The 22,118-nt window shown below is 40.3% G+C and overlaps 1 protein-coding gene across 6 annotated transcripts in view; it reads right to left on the bottom strand.

Annotated features, from left to right (window-relative positions):
* The window catches only part of LOC144063798 (uncharacterized), a 264,774-nt gene that overhangs the window by 164,497 nt on the left and 78,159 nt on the right, over positions 1-22,118 (bottom strand). Inside the window, exon 4 of one of the 6 annotated variants that reach the window (XM_077585648.1) lies at positions 8,563-8,651. The exons of 4 other annotated variants lie outside the window; for them this stretch is intronic. In XM_077585648.1, the coding sequence (XP_077441774.1) occupies positions 8,605-8,651 (47 nt within the window). In that variant the 3' untranslated portion in view covers positions 8,563-8,604. Of the gene's footprint in view, positions 1-8,466; positions 8,652-22,118 lie in introns of those variants that run through there. One more of the 6 variants, XM_077585649.1, reaches the window with a different exon arrangement.

Raw genomic sequence — 22,118 nt, 5'->3', positions numbered from 1 at the left:
ACTAAACGTTATTTAACGTTTTTGGCAGTCAAAGAGTTAATAATCCTGCTTTTGCCATTTGCCATATAATGCTATGAAGGAGATCCCTCAACCTAAAAAAAACCTACATTGGACACTGATCTCTCAGTTCTAAAGGTCCTAAAGGTACAAATGGACACACCATAGATGACCTCAGGGTTATTTGTCACAACAAAAAAAAAAAGGGTTATTCGTCACGGCACACTGAAAAGTGTGCCAAAACGCGATACAATTTGAGTCATTCCATTTGTATCCCTAACTATTGAATAGAAACTACGGTTGAAATGTTCATCAAATTTAAATCTGCATGGCAATTTTAGAATTGCCACACTGTGTCATTTTGCGGATCCGATAAATGACATCATTGGACTGATTGGCAAATGATGACATTACAACTAATTGGACTAGACTGCTTGTGGAAGTTTTTAGTAAGTTAGCAACTCTAATTTAGGTAGATGAACTGTCTTTCATATTAATTTATGGTTAGTTTGCCTTTATTTTAGCACAATCTTAACCTATAAAACCCCCCAAAAATTTGTATGATAAATCTAACATTGTCTATGGTAATACAGATTGATTTATTGCTTGGTTTTCTAAAAAAAATTTAAAAAAAAAATAAAAAAATAAAAAAATACATGGAAAGATGGCCTATTAAATTGCAAAAGCAATATTGAGAGAAAATAAATATCACAAATACATTATTTTTCTAAATCCTTCAGCCCCATTAGAAACATAAACAACTGGACTTAACTGTGGTGGTTGTTGGGCTACACACACACGCACTGGGTCTGGATGTGGTTACCAGTTGCTGGCAGCCAGGAGGATTGACGGCGCACCTCAGGGAGCCAGTCAAACTCCAAACGCTGTGACAAGTGATGACGGCAGCCAGCCTCGTGCACGTCGCCCACCACCACCATGCCACGGCGAAGCACCCTCAGCGGCAAGGCAAGACGGGAGATCACGCACCATGCTAGGCTAATAGCCACGATACGCCGCCGCCAGAGTCACGTCTGATTGCCGCTCGGGTTCGTGATCACTGCTGATAGGAGTGGTAGAGGGGGGGGTAAGATGAGTCGGAGATGTCAGATTGCATATAGGCGAGGAGTCGACGTGTCCCCTCATAGCCGCTGAGGCAGACATCCCAACTTTGTTCATACCAGGGTTAAAAATCTTTTTTTTGTTTTGTTATTTTGCTTTGACTTTTGTTTAAATTTAGCGAGTTAAAAAAAAAAATAAGAGTAATTTTTTTTGTTTTTATTTGCTTTTTTTTTTGTTTTAGTATTAGTTTTAGTTTTTTTTTTTTTTTACATATGCAGAGTATTTGGTGAGTGCAAGGTAACTAAATGTCACTTAGAATTGTGTATTAAAATATAATAAAGTATGATTCTCAAACAATTGTTTTGACCTTTCTTGTTCTTTAACCACAGATGTACAGCAATAATAAAATGAATACATTTATAAAGAGCCACAAAAGCTCAAGCATGCTAGCAATTGACAAAGACGATTATCACTATAATTACAGTTAGTTTTAGTTAGTTTTATTAACTTAGAATGATTTTTTTTTTTTTCGTTTTTATTTATTTTTCGTTTTTGTTTTAGTAAGTACGATCATTTTCGCAAACCGATACCCAGCCTTATGTGGCTTTTTTACAATCAGGAACTAGAAATTAAAAGAGTAGAAATGTGCCATTAATTCTATGCAATTAGGATAAATAGATATTTCTTTACAATCTTCTGTCATTGTTTTGTTGGCAACATTTGATACATCAGAAGTACTACTGGAATCGTTATTTGATATCGGTATCGGTGACCACTCAAGAGTTAATTAATCGTTCTGGTATCAGTATGAAAAAAGTGGTATTGACATGCCTAATAATAATAACGATAACTTGAGAAATGTCAAAAATGGGCAACATCTGAGAGTCTTAACTTCACTTTGACGACAAAGTGTTGGGATGTAACACTCGGGTGCAAATGGAGGCTTTGTTTGTATGTTTGGTGCCTGTGTTTGTAATGAAGTCATGGTGTAAACATCACACACGTGAAGGTTTGACTGCAGACACACACTAGGGAGAAAAATCATCTCTTTTGGTGCTTAAAGCTGGAATTCTTCAGCAGACCCACACAGTCAAACACACACTTTGCCCTTGTGACCAAAATGGAGACCAGAGAGACATTGACATGACCCAGATAATAGGCCCAAAGTCTTGCCTCCACAATTTGATCAATTTGCAGTTTCCGTACAATCGCGGCACTGTGCTGTCCCCCGCAGCTAACGCGTAAGACCACCCCCCCCCCCCACTCAACCCCCCCCCCCCCTTTCACCCGGCCACGCGGAGCCATCAGGAGCTCGCCGCAGCGTGATGCTTTGCCTTTTCTCCCCTTTTCCCCCCAAATCACCACTAAGCCCGCCTGATGCCTGCTGCTGGGACACAAACGTGCGCCTGCTGCTGTCATCTCCGTGCAAAGCGCAAGGCGGGAAAAGGGGGGGAAAAAACGCTGACAGTTTGTCTTGTACCATATGCCACGTGGCAGTAAAGCCCAACTGATACGGCTGGAGTTTGGGCCACAGCCAAGGGCTCTCTATCTTTCCTTTTTTTTTTTTTTTTTTTTTCTTCTTCCAAGTATTCTATTTTCTTCTTCTTCTTCTTCCGTGCATGTGCCTGTGTCTTGGGCGGAAATGTGAAACAAAATCACTGTCTGGCCCTCAGCAGGCTGGATTTACTGTCTGGCCCCGGCCAGCACAGAGAGCTGCTTTGATCGTTATTTGTGCAATATTTCAGCCAGCGAGGTGGCCACTGATAGTTGGAAGAGCTTCTCCACAGCTCCTGAGAGATTTGTGATGCTGAAAAAGACATGTTTTCCAACAACTACTTGAGTTTGCTACACTTTCCCCCCCCCACCCCTTTTCAAAAGACAAGTAATATGTTGTTTTAGTATTATACTCAATCCAATAGCATTTGGGGTGATTTGGGCTGAATGGCTACACACTAAAAACTATGCATGTCAAAAATAACCCAATTTTGGTCAAAAATTGGACTGATCTGCTACTTGGGTCAATTTCAACCTACTTTGGGTTGATTTGATACAAACCCAACTTTCTTGAAAAAAAAAAAGTAATCCTTGAAAACCTCACACAACTGGTTAGTGTGGCGAAATGGCTTGCTTGACCTGCTTCCTGGCAAACTGGTTAAAGAATTTAGATTTTAGGACTTTCTATTTTAGATATTATTAATTTATCACTCTGCTCTGGCACTGTTCCAGTAGCTTTTAAAAACGCTGTTATTCAACCTCTACTTAAGTGACCAGACTTGGGCTATTTTTTTGTGTTTTTTGAGTTAACCACAACTTATTTTTTCATCCCACTTTTTGGTACTATTAACAGGGATGTGATTTGACCAAAGTGAAATTATCTGAAAATTTAGCCGGGGGTCTGGGGGCCGCTGGCACCCAGCTAGGTCCAGGGCAGTGCCCTGGTGGGGGGACAAGGGGGGGGGCAAAGCCCCCCGGAGCTCATGGGTTTTCCGTGTTTTTAAGTACTTTCAATGCACTCACATGACAAAGAAATAGACAAAACAACAGCATAAATTTTCAATGTATATTGAACTATCCCATATAAAATGGCAGTTTTAGTCAACTCAAAATCAGTCACATTCAAAAACATTGGACTGCCTTTGCTTTTAAAAACTATCACTGAGAATATCATCATATCTAACTCATGTGATTACTAAGTTAACACATAAATAATGTTGAAGAGTTCAAATTTCATGAACAAATAATTGTATCATGACCAAATGAAAAGTAACTCATATTAGAGCATACCACAAATGTCTTTGTTATAGCAGAAGATGTTATCTGTCGGAGTCATGTGCATACACAATGAACTACTATAAAAAAAATAAAAAAAAATAATAATAAAAAAAACGATTTTTTTTGGGTGGGGGGGAGAAAAAAAGCGGAATTCCGCGAATTAGCGGAAAAATCACATCCCTGTATTAAATAGGCATACAAACTGGTGGTAAAGTATGGTAGTGATATATATTAAAAAAAAAAAAATTAAAAAGTAACTCAAATTGAGTGAAATATCTAACCCAGCACTGGGTTCAAATGGGAGTTATTTATACTCAGCGCATTGGGTTAAGGATTTGACCCAATTGCTGTCAAGATTTTAAATCCAACAAGCTAACAAAAATGGCTGTAGTAAATAAAAATAATTTAAAACACATTACAATTTTTTTTTTTTTTTATGACTGGAATTGAATAGATTAATGACATTTCTATTCATTTCAATGTGGAAAGATGTTTTGAGTTACTACCACGTACCACTGCCACGTCACAGAAATTCTACGATTGTATTTTGCATGTATTTAATGTTTGTGAATCACTAAATTAGTATTCATTTATTATTCATTTATTTTTGTTTATTTTAGTGTTCTTTTAGTCCCATTCCGGAGGCGAGGGGGTCCTGACTTGAGCAAATGCCATCTTGCCTCCACCCCCTTAAGTGCTAACAAGCCACATCAAGGTTATAAAGCATACTATGACGAACTGAAACTGGTCTGTGAAAACAAGGGGAAAGATAACGGCAAAAAAATAATATAAACAGTAACTATCGCCTTTCTAGGATGAAACATAAGCAGCCCCATTGTTGCTATTCAATGTAATTGTGCAAAGTGAAGCAAATTTGTTGCTGGTGATGTTCTTAACCCCTGAAGACCCCGCGTCCATTTGATCATTTTCTACGCTGCAGGAGGGAGGCCACGCACCCCGAGGCCTAACAGCGGTTTTGGAATTTCATAAAGCCTAAAAGGTGTTTTTTTTCTCCTTCTTCTTTTTTCTTTTCCTCGGATGTGAAGAAAAGTGTGCGCGTCACTTCTATGATGAATTTTACACGCTCAATGTGATTTGCAAGGTATCAATAAATCTATTGTGCTTGATGCCTTGCAGAGAGGCAATAAATAACAGAATCATCTGATTTGGGTTGTGTGAGCATATAGTACTTTCTGTCTTTTGACCTTAATCTAAGATCTTAAACACACATTGAAACGTCTGGGTTTTTCCATTTTTGTCAAAACCACAGTATGTGCTGGTGACAAACACAGTCACACAGTAACAATCTCTGTTAAAATGTCTGTTAATTCTCCGTAACATGGAGCTTTTCATTGTTTTTTGTTTGTTTTTTTTTATTAATATATTGCTTAATTTTATTACATATTTCACATTATTTTATTTTTCAGATTCATACTTCATCTGTGACAAACAAAATTGTTTTTCAGTTTAAATGGTATCTTGGAATATTATTCCGTCATTACAGTATAATTTTAAATAAAGTTTTGGAAGTCGACCAAATTTTTTTTTTTTTTTACAATAATATGTTGTATGTGCCCCCACTAGTCTAAACACAACATTCTGATTAATATTGCATTTGTGGAATATGAATGACGTGGAAAAACCCACCCATTTTAATCCATCTCAGGGGGCGGCCATTTTGCCATTTAGCTATTTAACTCTTTGACTGCCAAAAACGTTAAATAACGTTTAGTAAAATCCTATGGAGGAGTGCCAAAGACGTTAAAAGACGTTTGTTTCAAAACAGAGGTGAAACTAACCCTTTTCTATTGTTGATTACTGTAAAGCGGAATAAGGTAGAAACAAACTTTTTTTTTCTGATGAAAGATGAGAGTCCAATCCTTCATTTGGTAGTATGTGTGTTTCCATAGTCCAAACACATAATTTTCTGTGGACCTTGAAAGATCAGTCAAAAATGCTTAAATCGGCTGACACCCACGGCATCCCTTTTCTGAAAACGTCTGGCAGTCAAAGAGTTAAAAGCAATTTGTTTCCTAACACTCACTACTATGTTTGATAGTTTTTTTGTGTGTGCTATATTTCTTGATTTCAGGTGCTACTGTAGTAGTAGTAGTAAGTTTGCACCTAAAAACAACAAAGGATAACAGCTGATGTCAAGCCAGTCTCGTAAACATATTGTCTTGTCATTAAAACTCCAAATTGAGCCATCAATAAGGTTAAATTTAGCATTAACATTTAACTCGGACCATTCCACATGTGCTGTCACTAAACACCAAAGCAGAGATTTAACGCCTTCGGTTGTTGCAGCACGGTGGCTGACTGGTTAGCACGTCCGCCTCCCAGTGCTGAGGACGTGAGATCGAGTCCAGGCTTCGGCCTTCCTGGGTGGAGTTTGCATGTTCTCCCCGTGCTTGCGTGGGTTTTCACCGGGTACTCCGGTTTCCTCCCACATTCCAAAAACATGCATGGCAGGTTAATTGAACTCTCCAAATTGTCCATAGGTGTGAATGTGAGTGTGGTTGTTCGTCTCTGTGTGCCCTGCGATTGGCTGGCAACCAGTTCAGGGTGTACCCCGCCTACTGCCCGAAGCCAGCTGGGATAGGCTCCAGCACCCCCGCGACCCTAGTGAGGAAAAGCGGCCAAGAAAATGGATGGATGGATGGATGGACGGTTGTTGCTAAACTTCCGACGGAGACCAAAGTGGTCACCGTTCTCGCTCTGACAGTCCCCCCCCCCGCCCCCCTCGCCTTTAAAGAGGCCAGTGCGGGAGGTGGGGGGGGGCGGGGGGGTTGATTAGAGGAATGACAGGTGAGTGACAGACGCCTTGAGGAGGACGAAGTGGACGGGGTTGGCGGAAGCGGGGGCGAGGGGGGTTGTGCGAGGTGCAGCAAGGAGCCATGGGTGGAGAGATGCCAGATTGGACCCTTGACGCACCTTGATGGCACTGGCAGGCAGATGTGACACAGGTGAGGGCCGGCGTCGGCAGAGCTGGCGGGCTCCTCACAGCTGTTTATTTGACCCTGTGAGACAGGTGCACACGCAGGACGCCCAAAGTGGAAGCGCGCGTGTCAATTTGCACACACGCCAGCATAAACACAAGGTGGCTTTCTTGTTGTTTTTGTACAACATAAATCTTTAGTTTGCTGAATTAGGAGTTGAGATTCATCAAATGTATCTTCTTCTCTTATTAGCAACGCTTTTTTTTTAATTGTAACTTTCTAATTTTGGGGAACAGCGTGGGGAAGGTTTTATTTTGAACCCTAATGCAGAGAACAAAGACTGTAAAGGCCTGGATGGATGGATGGATGGATGCCATATTTTCTGCAATTGTTGCCACCACTTTTATTAGGCGGCGTGAAATCATCATCTGCTTAAATAAACAAATGTCATCTCAAATCAACTACAAACAACCACATTTGAAATAAACACCTTACCCCAATGAAAGGATGCATGGATGGCTTACTTCCTAAAATAGTGGCCTTTACTCTTAATAAATCCTCAATGAATCGATAGCTCAATTACATATTTCTTCAGACAGCAGTGTCAAACAATTAAATTATTAAACACCTTACCCATAATAAATACTTGATAAATTGATAGATGGAGCATATATTTCCTCAAAAAGTGGCTTCTGCTCCAGTAGGCACTGTGTGTCAATAAAGACAGTACTTTTGAGCAAATAGATGCCTCACCTCTAATAGATTAGGAATTTACAACGTATTTGTACCCTAATAAAAAATAGATTAGCTGAATTAGATTGTTTAACCTTAAAGGACTATAGCAGATAATCATAACTGACCACTCTGTATGAATGCCTTACCCAAAATAAATATTGCTAAATAAATGAATCTGCTATTTTCTCAAAGTGACTTCTGCTCTAATAGATGCAGTGCACCAATTAATAGCAAACTTAAGCAAATAGAAGCCTTACCTTAAATAGACTACTAGTTGCCTCATTTAGAATGTATTTGTACTCTAATAAATTCCTCACCCCGAATAAATGCCGGATGAAACAATGCCACATTTTCTCAGAAATTGGCCTCTGCAAAATAGACTCCCTGTGTTAGCTAATTAAAATTGGCTACTAGTAGCATAACTTACAATGCAACTTAATATAAAAAGCCTTACCCTCAATAAAATGCTGGATGAACTAATATAAATTGGTTATGTTTCCTCAAAGTGTCTTCTGCTCCAATTGACGCTGTGTAACAATAAATCATTTTCCACTTGAGCAAATCGATGCCTCACCCCAAATATAAAGATTAAATTAACTGCCTTACTCCAATAGACTCCTACATAGACAGGTCGATTGCATAAATCTGATAAATTAACCTTCAAAGACAACTACAGTAGAAAGACGAATAAAAATAAAAATGCATAAAACGAAAATGTGCCCTTTCCACTTTCTCGTTCCATCCTGAGTGCAATTCCACGACATCCCCGTCCCGCCATTTGAATCAGCACCGGTTAAAATCAATCATGCTACGTGCCATGATAGACAGCAGAAGAAGAAAGGGACAAGAGCACCGCTCGCTATGCAGATGAAATATAAATTAATCACAAGTGTGATATTTTATTCAAGGGGCGTCCGTATAGTGAGCAGGACACCCATCTGTCTCTCATCTCTCCAGGCAGCCATGTCATGTGGGACGCCAGTGAAGAGAAAGAAAGGCTGCCACCACCCATCTCTCCGTCTCTCTCTTTCTCTCTCTGCTCAGTGTCAGTGCCACTCACCCGCCGCCCTGATGTGTTTGTTCCTCTCCGCCTCCATTAACGTCACTCTCGGTCGACACACTCGCAAATGGAACGTCGCCCAAGCCTTCCTAAAGAGTGCAAAGGGGGCCGCTTCATTTATGTTTTAGGTGTACACGGACACTTGAAATGCAGAACAAGAGTGATACATATATATTTCGACTTGCTTAAGTAGGCCTGTATGGAAGAGAGAAAAAAAAAAGTATTCTTTAGAACTTTCCAGCCAGCTTATGGCGTCAGTGTGCGGCGATGTTTGGAGCAGACCGAGTGGCGAGGTTGCGCGAGGGGTCAGCATTCTCAAAGGGCGACCAATTGGATCATGACCCATGAGGGACAGATATGGGCAAGGGATTTAGTCGGGAAGGTCGCGCCTGGGTCAAGGAGTGTCTTGCATTCCAGACTCCTAATCCTCTCCTGGCAGTCTGGAGCGGCGGCCCTCTTGCCTCTCCGCACAAGCGTGTCCACACACACAAAACAAGCGCACCTCTGACTTAAGCCTGCACCATCGAAAGCGGGTTGTGGTGATGGAGTGGATGAAGAGATTTAGTCTGCATGGGAATACTTCAAAACTCGATTCCCCCCTTCCCAGAAGTCCACACCAAAGGCGTTTTTAGATAGTCAGCATCCACATTAATAAGATGTGGGATGTCAATTGCTTGCCAACACAACAGGTGGCGTTACAACCTGTGTAAGACCATTTTAGCACTTAACTTCATCGAATGAGTGGAATAGAAATCAAGTTAACTAAAAATAAATATGACTTCTACTCATCAAAACCAAGTATGTCGATGGGCGCTGTTGTGGACAAAAAAAATCCATTCATCCACTCTCTGAACTGCTTATAAAAGAAAAAAATTATCAAATTGTGAAAACAGTTAAACACTACATAACCACATTTCCGCACTACTTAGTCTTTGCACATTTTCTTCATCATTTTTTTCATGAAATTAAATAATGCACCTAGAAAAAAATCTCTGGATTCACGTCTACTGTGTCTTTAAGATAACAAAATGTTCACCCTGAGAGTTTTCTCACACCTAAAGTTTGCATGAAAATGTATTAAGTGTAAATGTTTTAGTCAAATAAAGCCTGAAGAAAGCGATCATCGCATTACATATTCTTTCGTATCGCTATTAGCATTGAAGCTAATCAGAAATCTGAAGAAAGTCATTCCCCAGAAAAAGTCAAAAATAACATCAAACGGAGATTTTGGCCTACTCGAATATAAGACAAATGTGCTACAAACGCGCCACACCAAAAGAGAGAGAAAAAAAAAAAAGGGTTTTGTTTTTCTTTTGGGCTACACATAAATGCTGAAAAAACAGCTGGCCAGAGTTTGGCCTAAAACTGGGAAAGACCAAGACTATTTTTAAAATGAGCCATACTTAATTGCCATGTTCTTGTAGACATGGTATTAAAGTCGAGCAAGAAAAAAAAAAAAAAGAAGCCAGCGTAGTCTCCTCGTACTCATCATCTTGTGCAGAGACGGCGTGGACTCTGGTTGCCCTCCCGGGCTCCAATCCCTGACCTTCCACTTATCCACCCGCCTCCTACTGGGCCATCCAGTTTCCCCCCATGCTGAGACACAAGAGTGGCGGGGATGTGGGTAATTTGTCAGGGCAACCCAACCCCCTACTGGTGGTACCTTTGTATGTGTATGTCAGCATGCAAGCATGTGTATGTATTAGGGGAGGGTAGACGGGGGGGGCTTCCTCCAGGAATCCCTCCAACTATGTCGCCACGCAGTCCTGGCTGCCCCCCAGACAAGAAGTGGCGGAGGCACGGTGATCTCGACTATTTCAAACATGCGACAACTCGATACGGCGTACGTGCCGGCCAATGCCAGGCGGCTGCCTTTTCTAAACACATCTACATTACATCGGCATATAAGAAGGCGACGGTACACAATGGGGACAAAAGTACTCACACTAGCATCAGTGGAAATCACAGTAGAAATAGACACATGTGTTTAAGAGACGGTTCACATTCTAAATTGATGATAAAGAAAGGAAATATTTATAGCTTTTGTTAACTATAGAGCTTGTATTGAATGAAGGGGGAAAAAAAATCTCATTACATGCCATATGTGTTTAAACCAAGCGCTAGCTAGACATGTATGCTAAAACAACATGTTCACATAGCTTTGCTAAGCTAGTGAATTAACTAACAAAAACATGCCAAAGTAGCTAATGACAACTAAAACTCTCCTTACCATCTAAAAACTTGAGCATTTTTGTCCATCAGTTATTTGGCACAATTGCAAGTCACTAGACCCACTTCTAACACTACACTGTCCAGTTAGCTAGCTAGATACGCCTACACCGCTAAAATACAAATTCCCAGGATGCCGCCATTTACACGGCAGTTCGGTGTCTTTATTTTAATTCCCAAGTGAAGCCGCAGATGAGTCCACCACACGTCCGCCCGCTGAGAAGTCCAATGAGGCTGTTCGCTCGCAAGCTAGCAGGTGGCTAGCGACTCACGTCGTGGTGTGGGAAGCCCCACAACCACCCGGTGGGGACATATTCCAGCCGCGAGAGGCTTTAAGTGAATATATAATTTTGTGTTCAGTATACATGCCCACGAGGTTTGCAAGATGTCTTGATTTTTCATACTTTTAAAGCCTCATTTTATAAATGAATAATTATAGATAATTCACGAAAATGTGAAAAGACTAAGAACCACATTATGTAGCACTGAATTGTGTATAGCGTTAAAACATTTCTGTGTGTGTGTGTGTGTGTGGCAAAAACGGCTACCCAGTGACGTAGTTGGGCGGTTGGCGAGAGTCGTGACATTTGATTGACAGTTGACAGCTCAGCGTGGCAAAGTTTCAGCGCATTGAGCGGACACGTCCACAGCTCCCTTTTTTTTTTTAGTCATTCAAATTTGGCACGGTTGTTAACAACACTCTTGTCTGCGGTGTGTCGAATTTAGAAGACATTTATTTTCACTTTACAGTACCGTAGCAAAGTATTTTTTTTACTTCGTTCCTTGCCGCCGGTGCTGTACACCCCTGATGATTTGGCTCGAGGGCATATGTTTGCGGTGGGGGCGTCGAACCTGTTGAGATTTACTCTACAAATCACACCACACACACAAAATACACAAACGGGGGGCGACAAAATAGCTCCGTCTGTGGCCTGGATCGCACGTAACGCGGCAGTTTGTGCGCAGTTAGTAAAAGCATCGGCTTCCTACTGTTTGTTTTGGAGTGGCCCTCCTTCTGTGCCTTCAAGTTGTGCAACCCCCCCCCGCAATCTCCTCCTCCTCTTGCTCACTTCCTATTCCGCCACACCATACCAAAGAGAGCCAAATAAAACACAGGCTAAACATAATGTAGCAGCATGTCAGCGGCGGGGGCCCACAGCAAGGCTGAAACATGAACCGCCGTGTACCAGCCATTAGGAGTCGAGCGAGCGCGGCTACGGTTTCGTCGCCGCCCCGTATGTCGTCCAACGGCGGGGCCTTGTACGCGAGCCAGCGGCAGGATTGACTGATGTGTCCTGTGCGGCTGTGCGGCGCTCAGCCGACCAGAGAGAAGTCCCAGCAGGGGACTACCTCTCCGCGCACCCCCTCGGGCCTACCGGCGCTCCCATCAATCTCGGCGCTGGGAAAGACCTGACACCGCAGTGCCAGCTTTAGAAAAAGTGGGCGGAGGCACACGAAGAAAAAAAAAAAGCACAAACCAAAATAAACTCAATCTGGGAAACACGTCGTGAACGTCAAACGGAAAGACTGTTATTGTTTCAAGTCTGTTCATGCGTCGCATCGCTGTTTGTTCTTACGCGGCATCACCCGACCGACCTCATGAGTCACTTCAGTCAGGTTGTCATCACGTGTGCTTTGAACTAAAGTGGGAAATTGCTGCTTTAAGGTCCAATCCCACTGAATGTATGAATACTGTAAAATAATATTTCTTTTTAAGCAGACTTTCTAGCACGCTGATCTGATTTCATAATTAATACATAAACCATCAAAGACTCACTTAAACTACCTTGAACAATGGAAAAATAGCGTTTGTTGTCTATCCCGTTTCCTAAAATTTGACTTTACCACGAAATGGAATCATATAAACATTTCTAAGATCTTATGTATTTTTTTTAACACATTTTTTGTCACTCTTTCCTAATTCTGTTGAAATTCACACTTTAGTCTTGTCCCTGGGTTTTCGCTCAGTTACGTTACCCTATCATTACTCCCTCAGGAAAAAGTGTAATATTTCACAAGTCACATGACCACAGGAAGTTGCATCATGAAGATGCCTTTGCAGGGCATGGAAGGCCAAAAGTAAATTTGCATTAGTGTGAAACATGCACGAAGCTCACTCAACTATATTTTATTTATTTATTTATTATGTTTAATTTATTATTCTATTTATTATTTTAATATTCAGTCCAACTCAAATGAGAACTTTGACAGTGATGTGAGAAAATTAAGTTGACTGAATTGACTGAGAAAATATTTTTGAGTAGTTCAATGTGTATTATCAGATTTAGAGTTGGAAAAAACGCAGAAAAATATACTTGGAAATGTTACATTTTAATCAGAGAAATTGATTGGACAAATCAAATATTTATTTATTTTTTTGATTTTTTATTTTGATTTTTTTTAATACAAACAATCCACATTAGAGCAAGTACCGTTTGGTTCAGTTCCAGAAGGAAAGTGATTATTATTTTTCCTTATTATTATTACTATGAGATAACTGACTGGGAAGAATCCAAAGTTCTTCAGTTTTGAAGCGCTGCAATAAATATAACTAAAATCATTTAATACATACAATTCAAACTGATAACGAGAAGGCATATAATACGATCGTAGCAACATGTTTATATATTAATATTGTGTATGGACCAGCATTACATCATAAAGAGTATGTTTCTAATGCCTAACATGATAGTGACACACAGAAGGTTCAAAGAAAAGAGAATTTCTGAAAAAGCTATTACTGGATCCGAAGTGTACCTAATGTTCTGGCCAGTGAGCGTTCAAAAGTGATGTCAAAAACAGAGCAGGAGGGAGTTGTCAGCGTGTAACAAAAAAAGCCCTTGTGGTGCGAACACTCGCGGTCGCAGAGGACTGTTGCACGACATCCCATAATTTGACACGGTCGAGGTGAGAGCGAATGTCTGCTGTGGTCTTGCTGCACTGACAACGTCCTCTAATTCGACATTCCACAAGACTCTACCGAGGACGAATTAAAATGATTTAGGAGACATTTAAAGTATAGCTCTGTTTACTCGCCGCCACTCGGGGCGCTCGCGGAGGAGGAGCTGCGGCCTTGGATGGCGGATGAAAGCACACATGTAAATGCTATTGCCCGGCTTCCGGCTCGGGTTGAGGCCGAAGGACGGTGAAGGTGAGAAATAGTTGCTGGCCTCTTGCGTCCACGGTAACTCCGAGAGCTGAGAGACACGTCAGGAATTTCTCATGCCTCAGAGGGGAAGCAGAGCCCGGGTCTCATTCTCGGGAGAGTTTTTATAGCTGATACACTAGAATGGTGGTTCTCAAACCTGGGTCCCTGGATCCCGTGCGGTCCACGAGTCGTCACTTGGGGGTCCCCAAAATGAATCGCAATAAATTATTTAATAAAGGACAATTCGATAGATATTTTTAAATACGATTTGATGTGATCTTTTGAATCAAACCTCAAATTGGTTTACGTTACACACCAATAGTGATGCCTTGAAGTTTAAGTGACCTGACTTACAAGTTTGTCGTGATATCATCTTTTGGATGATGTTAATTAATTTATTTATTAGCAGTTTATCAAATAGTGAAGATTTAATCAAAAATAAGGTTTCAAGCCATCAAATGGAACTCCAAGTTTCGCATTGCTTTATGAAAGGTGCGCTAGCTTGATGCTAATTATAACGGAAAGTGCCACTCACATGTTAACAGTTAGCATTGAAAGTTAGTTTTACACTTTACACTTAAAGCAATATATATTTGGGCACAAACGTCAAAACAACTTATGTAGACAGATAATGTAGCAATGCACAAAGACGTACACTCTATTCTTATTCTCGACAAAACACGACTAATATTACAGCAATTTACCGAGCATAGTAGAACATTGTTTAAAAAAAAAAATTCAATAAAATTTAAATTAATCAACACAAAAATATTGAAAGTTCATTTAAAACTGCTTGTTTAACAAAAAAAAAAATTTTTTTATTTTTGATAAATAAATTTACTTTTTTTTTATTAGAAATAAATTCGATAAAATTAATAAATCTAACTTTTTGGGGGGATGAACGACTAAGTTTATGCAACAAATATTGTAGGACTTAATACTGAAAAAAAAAAAAAATTAAACAGAAAGTGGCCCACAGGCCATACTTTGCCCACCCTTGCAGTGAAGACCAACCTACTGTATGTTGTGTCAGCAAAAGGCTCAAAGATCCAATCTGGAAGGACTCGTCTTGTCGAGGAAAGGGAGATTAGGCCGGAATGTAGCTGTGTCAACAAATAATAGTTTTGACAATGACTTGTTATTGGCCGAGCTATAAGTAGAACCGTCGGATAGTTTGGGCTTTTTCTTTTTTTAGGCCGCTCTATTCTAGCGAGGCAGCTCAAATCTTGGCTCCGTCGAGGCGAGAGGAAGCTGTGGAAGGAAATGAAGCGAGCGAGAATGAATGAGGCTTGCAGAACAAGAGCCAGAGCTGGTGAGGAGAGTTAGTTTACAGTGCAATCAGCATTAAGGAAATTGGTTTGCACTAGCGCTGAGAGTTGAGCGAAGTGATTGATGCTAAGCTAGGCTAGCGGGGGAAGGAAGTGGAGAAATTAGCGGTGGGCCAGGGCACAGAGAGCTGTCAACTACTTCCTGGTCAAAGCACGGTGTGAAGTACGCTTCCTGCCGTCAGCCATCGTGTGAAGTACGCAAGGCGCACTTTGAGAGCATTTTTGTACAACAAAAAAAAGCAGCTGACTGACGCTTATTATATTAGAACGTTTAGCTCATGTGGCATGGGAGCCACTTTTCACAAGAATTTAATTGGATTTCTTACAAGGAAAATACAGTTTAGCAAGCTGCTTTTAAGGCTACATTGCAAAGCTAGCTCATGTTAAGTGAGATTTGGCACAAAACAAGTAACGCCATATAATTTGAAGAAAAGTGATGTATTGTAAATAGCTCATCACACATAACATGGAAGGCTAACAAGAAATTTGTAAGATATTTTTATATACACATACACAATACAGTATTACAGATTAAGTATTTTAGGGCGACATTGCTTAGCTAGCTAATGTGGTATAGGAGATTAGTATAGTATTTAATTAAAATAAGTAAAAGTAAAATAAGTACATTTAATTTGTAGACTTTGTATTAAAAATTATTTTTATTTTTACAGTTAAAGATTTTGTGCAAATTTTGTTTTCCACAGCCAAAACTGATTAGCATCTTCCTGGTTACACTCTCCAAATTTTGTCAGATTTTAAGGATGCACTTTATGGGTTGAGTACTTAAAAAAAAAAAAAGGAGAGCTAAACTGAATTTCGTGCAGTAAGTAATTTGCGTAACAGTCAAATAGGATTTTTAGCGTTGCATTCAAAAGTTCAGGTCATGTGGCATGAGAATTCCGCACTACACTGTAATTAGCAGAATGTATGAAAATGTACAAGCGATTTATGCTCGCAGCTGTTGAATGAAAAGTGAATGAGCTACTGTTCTCACGGCAGAGCCCAAAGCCATCGTCCCAAGGGGGGGCACGACATCATTCCCACTTCCTAATGATCATTCCACAAAATTCCCCACCAAAAATAGTCGACATATCACAGAATGTTTGGTCATGGTCACACGTAGCATGGGAGTCTGTAGAGGAAATGTTGGGAAAAAAAAAATCTTTACTGTGAAAAGGGCAAGTAGTAATACTTCTCTTGAACTGTGTCAAAAATATTGTGTTTTTCTGCACCATGCCCATTTTTGGGGGGAATATATCCACAGGGGTCGGAGCTTAAGTTGCTGGAGACTAGCAATGTACGTTACTTTTTGTAGTGTTTCCGACACAAATCTTGCGAGGAGAACGCACACCGAAACCTGAGCGCGCACACTGACTCATCCCAAACTGTTTTCAAGTCAAATGATTTAAGAGTCCTAATGTGACAACCATGTGCAGAGAATCACGCTGGGACTGGACTTGTTTCCATATGCAAAGACGCTCACACCGTCCCGAAAGGAAAAGCAGTAGTGTGGAAGTAACGGAATACAAATACTGAAGTCGATTTTTCAGGCGTCTGTAATTAACTTGAATATTTAACGACGTTTGAAGCTTGACGTCGACTAACCATTACAGATGTGTTTTTGGCATCTTGTCGTCTAAACGCCCAATTTACAGAGGACTTTGGACTCGCCTGCCCACTGCTTTTTTTTTTTTTTTTTTTTTTTTTCTGGAGAGCTCAGTATTCATTCGGTAATTTTACCGATTTGACATGTCATCATCATTGCTCTATTTTTATTTTATTTTTTCTGCCCACTGCTATTACAGGGCTATAATGCTCTCTGGATCATCGATAAGCAACTACAAAAAAAGAGTTTACTGATTTAAGTTAATTGATCAGGTCAGGTTAATTTTTTATTTTTTCATTTATGCCAAGTATTAGAACAGATATCGCATCATCGCACTAAAAAAAAATTTTTTACATTTTTTTTACTGCTTTTTTTTTTTTTTTTTTACTACTTTACATTCTATTAAGTAAAAAAAATCTTTTAAATCTACTTTTACAATCTTGAATACAGGTATGTGTACTTTAGCTTAAGTAGAGAGTGTGAGTACTTCGTCGACATCAGAAGGGATCGCTCATCATAAGGAAGCCTTGAGACCGCCTCCGCTAGCATCAGCAAGCTTGCCTCGGCGCACAAAGCGTCAACACGGCATGAACCAGCGCAGTCTTCAGGGCACCGTGTCAAAACTTGGCCCGGCGCTTGCCAACAGTGGTGCCACGTCAACATCTTGACAATAGCAGTCGCAGTGTACACGCAGCGTAATTAAGCAACAGAGGACATGGCAGCGAGGAGGAAGAGGCGCACTCGTGCCCTTGATACTCGGGTGTTGGCGTTGACGGCATTTTTTCTGACAGCTTCATCTCGTCGGCCGCCCGAGAACGCCTTACATCCCCTGACGTGCGCTTTACTCATCGCTGCCTCAGCGTGACGGGGAGGAGGAGGAAGGGGGAGGGGGAGGGGGATTGTTGTTGTGTTTAGGGCACATTTGCAATCCTCTATTGACGAATTCATCGGATTTGTGTTCTTTTTCCTGTGGACCCGAGGCCGAGCTACTTGCCTAACTTAACTATTTGCATGTTGTTTGCGCTCTTTCTGTAACACCCTCGATGCCACAAGATAGATAATAGCAAAGTAGTAATTGTCATCATGGAATCATCAGGCAATAATGGGGGGTTTGGCAGAGACTCTACACACTGTGCTTCCAGTCACAAGTACATACTGTATGAAATTATAATATAGTAGTGTATTATTGTAAAACACAATATTTATATATGAAACAGTATGTGGTGCAGCAGCTGCCAGGAATACTATTTAAATGTTCTCTTTTAGTGAAATCTGCGACTTTGTGACGCCGTGCAAATTTTGAATTGCACCAAAATGAGTATTGTTATCAAGCGATTAAAGTTACTGAACTAATTAATTTCACCATTTTCTGTAATTAACTCATTCACTGCCATAAATTCATTAAAAAAAAAAAGATCATTAAAAATTAGGGGGAACAGGCGATTCAATTTTTTCAATCGTAATTGATCGCATGACTTCACTAGTTAACTCACGATTAATCACCAATTTTATGTTTGTTCTAAATGTAAAATAACAAATTATAGGTTTTCATACTCTTGTTAACAAAAGTGGGAAAAAATGTTAAATAGAAATAGTTAGAATGAATTTTTGACGTTTATAGCCGTAAATGGCAGTGAATGAGTTAATCACGATTAATCACAATTAATCACATTTTTCTAATTCTGGTTCAACTTGTTTCTACAAAGATTTCAACAGATGTTTACTTGAGTAAAATATTGTAATTAAAGTTTAACTAAATAATGATCATTTTTAATTATTAATTAATTTTGTTCTGAGATGGCTACGCCAAAGATGTACAACTAATATGATATAATTTGAATTTGGTTTTGGAAAGTGTCAAAGAAGTAAAACTGAAAGTAAAACTACCGATAGTGTGTTTGTCCATCTTTGCGCCAGTGGCAAAGTTTGGCTGCAGGTTAAAGGCTGCAACGGAAAGTAAATCAAATTAAGTTAACTGAGTTAATTTTTTAAACGCTTTAAAGAATTTAAATTCATCTCCAGCGTTAAAACGCTTTCATTTTGACAGCCCTAAAAATGTGTGATCGTTTGGTAGCCCGTCTTCTCACAGAGCTTTTTTTCTGAACTTTGTTGCCCACATTGGACCTGATGTTGGACTTTATATATTCCACAGAAAAAAGTCTTACACTAATTGTTAGGGGATAAAATTCCTAACAATGCCATTCCCTAAGAAACTGAACAAAGAGAAAGAACTCCAGGAACGGAGATGGACATTTTAGGTGAATCCGCCTTTCTAACATCCACCCTTCCACTTCCAGCCAGTATGGAGTTAAAGTCCCGCCCCTTTCTTCTCCTCTCTCCCAGTGGCTCCGTGTCTTGATTTATCTGATGGAAGGAATTCTACACAGGGCCCGGGCTCCGGTGGTATCCCTCCGCTGTAACCTTTTCCCCCCACCAGATGTTCCGCTCTCCAAACACGCTAATGTTCATCCCCAAATCCCCGTACAAACATATCAAGTGGTGGCTACATGTTTACGCTGGCCACCGGCCGACACAAGCGACAGCGCCGGCGACACAAGTGTTTTGAGGGGGTGTGGGTCGGCGGGCCCGGGACCGTCGGAGGAAAACGGACAGACTGACAGACAGACGGGAGATGTCAGACATATGCTCGGGCCAGCTGACGACACGGCGATGACCTGGAGGAGTAAGTGGAGATGATGTTGGGGTGGGGGGTTCTGAGAAAGGGATTGATCACTCCTGCAAATGTTGTAATGGCTGATACTTTAAGATGGACCGCAGCATCTGCATTCATTTTTTTTTTTTTAACTGAAGGTTTTCTATGGTGGTGCGGTTTACTAATCGAGGAGGAAGCACAAGCCTCCTCACGTTACATGATGTGATATTGCCCTGTCATGTGAATTCAGAGATTTTTTTTTGGGGGGGGGGGGGTACATTATACATGCTAATTGCTAAAATGCTAAAATTGTGTGCAAAGACAGTACAATGTAGAGAAGACAGAGTTGAACTATTTTTCAGTTTTCCTGATTTTTTTATTTATTTTTATTTTTTATTTTACATAACTTAAATGCATTTTTTTTTTTTGCATCAGTGGTTAACTTATGCTAGTTACTTTGTTTTTATCACTGGGCCAAAGCCTGTTAGCTTAAGTGCTACATGTTGGTTCGTGCCTCTTGTCGCATCATTTTTCTAGACTTGTTAACAACACTCTTCTTGACCACATTATCAAACTATACTTGATATTGTAAGTGGGACTCTGTGGTAAAAAATTAGGGATGAGCGAGTATCGATACCAGGTATCTGTAGCTGGCTTTATTTCAAGGTACTGATACTTGCGACTGCAGCATTCTTATGGCCGTTTTCCGATCAGGAAGTACGAATTTGAAATTAGAAGAGTAGAAAATTGACATTAATTGAATGTTATTTTAAGGGAAAATGTGATATTAGGATAGATATAGATCTTTCGTTAAAATTATGTGTCATTGGGTTTTTTTTGTGGAAATTTTATGTATCAAAAGTACTAGTGGTATCGTATCGCTGATACTGGTATCAATCTGAAAACAAGTACTAGCATGGTGCCTTTTCCCTTCAAGTGACTTTCTTCTGGAATCTCATTGGCTAAATTGGTTTTCCAGCAAGCGGACATAGTGACGCCTGTTTATTTATTTCTCCTTTGTGGCACGTCATCCTCTATCTTTCTATGCATCCATCCCAGGGAATATGCAGAGCAGGCGCCGTAATATGACTATAAGGGCATAGGAGGAGGAGAAGAAGAAGAAGAAGCAGCAGCAGCCGGTGATGCTGCCCTCCCAGTGACCTCCCCCATGACACAATGAGCCCCAAATGGCAGACATGAGCGAGGATCAAGTGCTTCAAAGTGTGCCGGCAGAGATAAACCCCAACAGGCTCTCTTTGAATGATAAACTGTTTTTTTTTTTTTTCTTGTAGAAATTATGTTTCCACCATGACACCTGGATTGCATAGGACCAACACCTCATTCAGTTAATGGACAAGGGCAAATAAAGACCTTGGTTGGATTACCAAAGATGCTTAAAGCAGACATGAGTCACTTTTTTTTTTTGAACTTTTTTTTTTTTTTACTGCTCGACTCCCCCCCTTGTGTCGCCAGGTGTAATTTACTTGACTCGAGTCACATGGCAGAAATTAAAAAATTATGAAAGACTCGACTTGACTATGACTTGGAATTCATGAGACTTGACAAGCTTCACCTGATTACTATTGAAAACCTGCATTTAACAGGTAGTGTGCCATTTGTTTGGCTTTTTTTAAAGTTCTTTTTTCGTAGTGCCGACTAAAAATGGCAACCCAACAGTAGCCTATGCTATGACATGGAATGTAGAGCCCATCTCCTGATTTAGATTCAAGGATTACAATTTTGATTAAATTTGAATAAAGAGTGAAAATGCAAAGTTTACAACTCAAAGTTAAGTGGCAACAAATATGATAACCAACTTAATTTTAAGACAAAGACAGGTATACTATATTAGCTTCTCAGTTTAGCTAACCGATAGCTGGTCAAAACGATTATGCACGTGTAGTGTAAAATGTTCCGAAGCTAAAAAGCTAAGCCAATGGATGTACACTAGGCTACGTGCTAAATGCTAACACAGCTCATTGTCTGACCATCCATCCATTTTCCAAACATACCCTGTTAATTCACGTGACAGTTATTAAATACGGTTGATTAATATCAGACAAGAGTCCAAACAGACTGTATGATCCAATTCTGCAAAAAAAATTCCCTTTTTTGTCTTTATTGACAATCACTTGGATTTAGAGCGTCAACCTCAGGTCTGCATGACCTTTGTCGCGAACAAGGCTGCTCATTTGAGAACCTTGTAATCCGCAATTAGTCACTTCTTTGTGGCCCTCCGCTGCAAGCTGGACACGTTTACCTTGGTTTTATTATTGTCATCTGTATTCCGCGCCCACAGCGGCGGAGAAAGAACCGTCATTGATTTCCTCTACCCTTATCGTAATGGAAGTATGAAAGGTTTGAGTGGTTCCTATTTACGAGTGACGCCTTCCTCCACTACTTAGCCTTGAGGCCACTGAATGGATGGAGGGCAACAAGGGCAACCAAAAGCTGTTTGGTAAACACCTCGCAATGTCGGTACAAAAGGAGTTTGAGAGGCGCGTCTTAAGACACACGCATGCGGCATATTTTTCATTTGATGGTTTTATATTTATGTCTTAGCAGTGTTTTTCAGCCAACTATTTACTGTAA

The sequence above is a fragment of the Vanacampus margaritifer genome, chromosome 14, assembly GCF_051991255.1.
Source record: "Vanacampus margaritifer isolate UIUO_Vmar chromosome 14, RoL_Vmar_1.0, whole genome shotgun sequence".
In the NCBI taxonomy this organism is placed as follows: domain Eukaryota; kingdom Metazoa; phylum Chordata; class Actinopteri; order Syngnathiformes; family Syngnathidae; genus Vanacampus; species Vanacampus margaritifer.
The sequence above is the reverse complement of the archived record's forward strand: the minus strand, read 5'-3'. Positions and strand labels throughout refer to the sequence as shown.